The sequence below is a fragment of the Elephas maximus genome, chromosome 18, assembly GCF_024166365.1.
Source record: "Elephas maximus indicus isolate mEleMax1 chromosome 18, mEleMax1 primary haplotype, whole genome shotgun sequence".
Classification (NCBI taxonomy): Eukaryota; Metazoa; Chordata; class Mammalia; order Proboscidea; family Elephantidae; genus Elephas; species Elephas maximus.
Window position 1 is genome coordinate 68,479,312 of NC_064836.1, and position 6,825 is coordinate 68,486,136.

The following is a 6,825-nucleotide window of genomic DNA, read 5'->3' on the forward strand; positions in this document are numbered from 1 at the left end:
AAAGCTTTCTCCTTCTTGTAATTCTACAGGCAGGAAACAGGCCAGAGAAATTACATCTGTTGTCCTTCAGGAAAAGAAAAGGATCATGCCTAGAACAGCTTGGAGATAAACAGATGTGTAGGAAGGAGCCTGGGAAGCAGGGCCTTCTCACTTTCAACAGGTGGGGCCATAGTCTCCTGGATATGAAAAGGTGGGGCCAGAGCCTCTTCGGTTTCAGAGTCAGATCTTCACCAGGTCAGTTACAGAATGTGGCCACTGCTGTTAAGTTGTGCCAGAAGAATGTAGTCACCACCCAAAGCTGAGGGGACAGGCTACTATGTTCAAGAGACAGAGAATGAGGTCTGCTAGGACTGAGGTAGTATGATCAACATTCAGATGGACTAAGAGAATGGGACCACCCAGAGCCAAGGGAGCAGAGTTGCCATACCAGTGGGCCCAGAAGGTGGGGCTGAAGTCCAGGGCCAAGGGGTCTTCCCCAGAACTCAGAAAACACAGCCAACACCCAGAACCTGGAGGGCAGGCTGATTACTCAGATGGTCTTAGTGAAGAGAGGATTATTTTCAAGTCTTGAGGGCTAATGTAAATTGTTCTGCTGGATTTTGGACTTGCTTGGTGTTCCTTGTCCCTTCTTTCCTTCCAATGTCTCCCTTTTGTAATGAATCTCTTCCTTATACCTGTTCCACCACTGTACTTTGAAAACAGATAATTTGTAGTCTAGATTTCACAGGTTCACGGATGAAGAGTTTTTCCACAAGATGGAATATTCCTAAAGTCTCACCCATATTTGATTTAAAAGCTTCAGAAGATGAGATTTTGGAGGTCGAGTTAAGATTTTTGGAATGATATGATGGGGTGCATGTGTTCAGCATGTGGCAAGGGCATGAATTTTTGAGGGCCACAGGGTTCAATGTTATGAATTAAATTGTATTCCTCAAAATATGTGCTGTAAATCCTAGTCTCTTTGTCTGAGGTTATAACTCCATTTGGGCACGTGTTCTCTTTGTTATGATAATGAGGCAGAATGAGTGTAGGGTGTACCTTGAGTCATCTCTTTTGAGATATAAATGAGATTAAAGAAGCAAACAAGAGAAACAGAGATGGGGGAAGAGAGATGCCAAGCCACATAAAGACCACCCAGGAGCAGAAGCTAAAAGAGACGAGGACCTTCCTCCAGAGCCGACAGAGAGAGAAAGCCCTCCCCTAGAGCTGGAACCCTGAATTTGAGAAAATAGTGTGAGAAAATAAATTTCTGTTTTTAAAGTCATCTAATCATGGTATTTCTGTTATAGCAGCACTAGATAATTAAGACCATAGTAATATCAAAATTTTTCCAAGGAGGGCTTGAAGAACATAGTGATAGATTCAATTCACAGAGTGAGGAAGTCAGGGACCTTGGCTGAACTCACCAAACCTTTCCATCTTTCCTTCACCAAATCCTAATTATTTTTGATAAGCCATATTAAACATACTTCCTCTAGTAAGCGGTCAAGCCAGTCTGAGACTTTTTTCTGCCCATTTTACATTTTATGTACAGAGTGAACAGGATTTAAAAATTAGATCAGTTACATAAGATTCAGCAAGATCATTATCGCAGACTTTAGTGAGGGTCATTTGCTCTAACCACAGTGTCTTACGGAGCATCTTTAATTAATGCTGAGTGGTTTCTAAGTTTGTGGACTGGATCTCCTCACAGAGAAACACGGATGTCAATTCCAGAAAATCCCTTTAGGATTAGATGGAAAACAAATTTAACACTGTAATTACATTTACTAACCTATTAGTAGTCCTCAAGATTTTCATTCTTTTAATCCCACTTGTTTCAGAGAACAAGACTTATATTCAGAAATTCTATTTGTCCTAACTTCACAAGGCATGTAATAAGGTTTTAGAAGCCCTTCTCAGAGAAATCCAGGTAAGAGAAATATTCTAATTTATTTTTAGTTTTAATACTGACATTTGTAAATACTTTTTTCTCAAAATGTGTTATATTCACTATTTGTAGATTTCAATTCAGTTATCTTTCTAGCTTTTCTCTAACTTGAAGACTGTGAGGAGTTAGGATGAGCCAGAATACTGCAATTCATCTTGACTTTTTCTGATTATAAGGTAGAATTTCAAAACATACAGGTAAGATCACACAGTAATTCTATTTAATAATTTAAGTGTGTTGTTGTTAGGTGTTGTTGAGTCAGTTTGGAGTTATAACAACCCCATGTACAACAGAACAAAATATTGCCTGGTCCTGTGCCATCCTCACAATCATGGCTATGTTTGAGCCCATTGTTACAGCTATGTGAATTTAAAGTTATTTCTAATTTACCTGAATAATTAGATGGTTTATGTTTAATAATTTTATATAAAGAAACAAATAAGAGTGTTACGAGTGTCTTCCTTTTGATTTTTTTTTGTAAAAATTAATTTTAATATAATGGAAGTAAAATATTTTAGACCATAGGATTTACATGATTAGCATCCTCAGTTGAAATGTCCTGCTTCTATCGCTAGATAATGAGACGACCTTGTAAAGCAAACCAAAATATGTTCTCAAAAATTCTAAGACTATTTAAGGGTTTTAGAAAACTAAGGCATAAAGCAAGCTTATGTTAATTTATAAGCTATGGTGATATAATTCAGAAAATTTTATAATTTCCCAAGGAAACAGAAATATAGTAGGTAAGATTATACAACATGATTAATGCAATTAGTGTCACTAAATTGTACACTTGAAAAATCTTGAATTGGCAAGTGTTGTGCTACATTTATTTTTATAACAATTTTCGAAAAGTCAATTCAAGACACCTAAATTTTTTCAAATAAAGGGTTTTGAGTAATTTCCCTTGTAGGCTCTTCTTCAAACCAAATAATTTCAATTTGCTAAGGCCACAGAGGTCACTTAGTAAGTATCATTGGTGGGATACTGAAAACAAGTTCATTTTTTCCAGGTAATCAGGATGGAGCTAAAAATTGAATCAATTCTGCCTTTTTACCAGAGCTTTTTACAGCTCCCCTTGCAGAAATATGTCACGGTTAATCTCCAAATGCTTAATATCTAATAAACAAATGTGTATACACATATAAAATAAGCATTGCAGATTAAACACAAAGATTCTAGATTATGTTGGGTAGATAACATTTGCTTTAGGGCTCAGAAAATGGAGATCACTGTGGTCTGGTCTAGGTTTTTTAGTTTAAACTTTCTTAAGTATCATTATATGTGAAAATATCTGGTGCTATCAAGTTATTCCAAGTCATAGCTACCCTTTAGTGGAGAGTAGAACTGCCCCATAAGGTTTCCAAGGAGTGGTTGGTGGATTTCAACTGCCAGCCTTTTTGGTTAACAGCCAAGCTCTTAACAACTACACCATCAGGGCTCCATTACATATAAACTATGCCTTAAATGAATGATTGAAAGGATATAGATATTTAATAAGGGTACCAAATACCTATATTTGGTATAATGATTTGTAAGAAATAACAGCATAAGCAGAGTCAGTGTTTATGGAACTGAGTGTGCACTGGAGGTGGGGATGAGGGAATTGAACAATGGGTGGACATGGTGAGAAAGCTGGAAGAGCTATTGGAGAATGTAGGAAGTAAGGATGGAGGTGGATCAGGTTACAGAGAAACTTAAATGCCATCCTAGAAATTTTGAATTTATCTTAGAGACAACAAATATTGAAGCCTTCCTGGCAGTGGATTATTGCATCTGACAATCTCATGAAGTGATGACCACTGAACTCCAACACAGATTAAGTAGATCTGGAAAATGATCAGGAGAATGCGGCTTTAAATAAATAATCAAACACTGGGGAGCTTCTGATGAATGGTAGAAGTCTCTACAGAACAACCTGGAGAGGATACATACTGCGTGTTTATCAAATCTCATAATACAGTCATAATTATTGGAGTCAGATCACCAAATCTCAGCATACTAGAACAACAGGAGACCCTTAAGGCTAGAAATGGAGGCTATTCATATAAAGAAGGAAAATATTAACGTTTCATTTACAACTGGTCTCAGAAAATTTACTCCATCATAACAGAATGGGTTAATAGAAGTATGAAGATGGTATACACCAGTTAACTTATTAAGGAAATCGATGAATTTTTATTTCCCTAGTTTTCCAATTTAATTTTCTTTAAATAATCCACACTTTAATACTTAATGACCTTTGTATACTTTCTAAATTATAAATTTCACCCATCTAAATTAGGATGGTATTCTAAGTATTCACTTCACTGAAATAGTATATTAAAAATGTTTCCTCAGTGAAAAAAATAAATATACAGGAAAACAGATTTTATGTACACTTTAAGAATCGCCTGTACAAAAACTGACATAGAAATATTTGAGAACACTAAGTCTAGGAAACCCTGGTGGTGTAGTGGTTAAGAGTTACAGCTGCTAACCCAAGGGTCAGCAGTTCAAATCCCCCCAGGGCTCCTTGGAAACCCTATGAGGCAGTTCTACTATGTCTTATAGGGTCGCTATGAGTTAGAATTGACTGGACAGCAGTGGGTTTTATCTAGGGTACTCTGTATTTGTTCACTAACCTTGTGTACATTCATAAACACAAATCTTTTCACTGCAACCATTTTCTTGGAATTATCAAAATATTCTTGTGAATTTTGAGCTTCAGGGATTGAGGTTATATAAGATGACACTTTAGGGGAATTGATGCCTTTAAATTATGGTGTTGGTGAAGAATGTTGAATATAGCATACATTGCTATAAAAGCTCACAAGAAGTACAGCCAGAATGTTGTTTAGAAGTGAAGATGGCGAGACTTCATCTCACGTACTGTGGACATGTTATCAGGAGGTATCAGTCCCTGGAGAAGGACAGGTAGAGGGTCAGCAAAAAAAGGGAAGATTATCAATGAGATGGATTAACACACTGTCTGCAACAATACGCCCAAGGATAATAATGATTGTGAGGATTTCTCAGGACCACACCAGTTTTATTCTGTTGTACATAGGGTGTCTATGAGTGGGAACCGACAAGACAGCACCTAAAAACCACAATAATGTTCCTTGAAAGTATGTATGCCTGTATTTCAGAGACATTCAGGGGAAACTTGAGGAAGTGGCTCTATTCCCTGTTCCCCAACAGAAATTTGAAGAGAAAATTAGACATACTACAAATTAGAATCCTATGACTCCATATTTTCTGTCTCAACAGGGAAAATAGAGATGAACAAGGACAATCACTCCTTGACAAAAGAGTTTATCCTCATAGGATTTATGGATCACCCAGATCTGAAGACTCTCCTGTTTATGGTGTTTTTTGCTATCTATCTGATCACCATGGTGGGGAATCTTGGTTTGGTGGCATTGATTTTCCTGGAGCGCCGTCTTCACACACCCATGTACATCTTTCTGGGCAACCTGGCTCTGATGGATTCCTGCTGTTCCTGTGCCATTACCCCCAAAATGTTAGAGAACTTCTTTTCTGAGAACAAAATGATTTCCCTCTATGAATGCATGGCACAATTTTATTTTCTCTGCCTTGCTGAAACTGCAGACCTTTGTCTTCTGGCAGCAATGGCCTATGATCGCTATGTGGCAATATGTCGTCCACTGCAGTACCACACCATGATGTCAAAGAAACTCTGCATTCAGATGACCACAGGGGCCTACATAGCTGGCAACATGCATTCCATTATTCATGTAGTATTTCTGTTAAGGTTAACCTTTTGTGGATCTCATCAAATCAATCACTTTTTTTGTGATGTTCTTCCATTGTACAGACTCTCCTGTGTCAACCCATATATCAATGAACTGATGATCCTTATCTTTTCAGGGTCAATTCAAACCTTTACTATTACTGTAGTCCTAATCTCTTATTTTTGCATCCTTTTCACAATTTTCAAAATGAAATCCAAAGAGGGAAGAGGTAAAGCTTTATCTACTTATGCATCTCACTTTCTCTCTGTCTCAATATTCTATGGTTCTCTTCTCTTCATGTACCTTCGACCGAGTTCCTTTAAAGAAGGGGATAAAGATATACCAGTTGCCATTTGTTACACTCTAGTAATTCCTTTATTAAACCCTTTTATCTATAGTCTAAGAAATAAGGAAGTACTAAATGTTATGAAAAGAATTTTGAAGACTAGAAAACCTCATAATATTCTGAAACAAATATCATCCCCTTGACAAATTGTTTTTAATTAGATAAACTTCTTCAAAGTCAAGGATAGTGGGAAAATGGAAAATGTCCACTTTGTGTATCATATATGAATCACTAAACCATGATGATTTTTAAGTCAAATAATATATAAATGGCTAGTAAGTTCATGAAGGAGGGATTCTACTAAAATATATTTCAAAATCTAAACTATGAGGGTCTCTTAGGGGTGAATTGAGTGACTACTCCTAAGGTTGCAAATTGTGTCAGAGTGGAATCAGCTACAGTTTTCAACGCATCCAACAAATCCTACGAATAAAAGTTGGCATATAAAGGTAGCCTCCAGTTAGCATTGTTGGCAAATTCATGGAATCTCTAGGCATCTCAGTCTTACAAATTCACATGCGTTTCAAGTTCTCCTATATTGATGACTTACGCCAACCATCTATAACAAGTAAACTGTGCATTTGAATTTGATTCTCAACTTTCTTTGAGTTGTTCAAGATTTAATATTTGAATATGAATTTATGTATTCTCAAATCAAGAACATCTTTATCTTAGACAAGTCATTTTTCCTGTCAAGCTCTCTGAAATAGAGTGTTTGTATAATGGTAATTTATCAATCTTTCGTTGAAAATATTGCCATTTATATTGAAACTCTTATGGATTTGAATGTTTTCACAGTTTGATATTTTTTC

General features: G+C 36.6%; 1 protein-coding gene across 1 annotated transcript; it reads left to right on the plus strand.

The window, feature by feature from the left end:
- The first annotated feature begins 5,193 nt into the window (after window positions 1–5,193).
- On the plus strand, window positions 5,194–6,156 carry LOC126061523 (olfactory receptor 5K3-like). Its single transcript, XM_049858096.1, has one exon. It carries the CDS (start codon window positions 5,194–5,196, stop codon window positions 6,154–6,156), a length of 963 nt encoding a protein of 320 aa, XP_049714053.1.
- The last annotated feature ends 669 nt before the right edge of the window (window positions 6,157–6,825 follow it).

What these genes read in the sequence shown, in the direction of transcription:
- LOC126061523 (XM_049858096.1), top strand. Translation starts at nt 5,194, where the DNA reads ATGAACAAGGACAATCACTCCTTGACAAAAGAGTTTATCCTCATAGGA.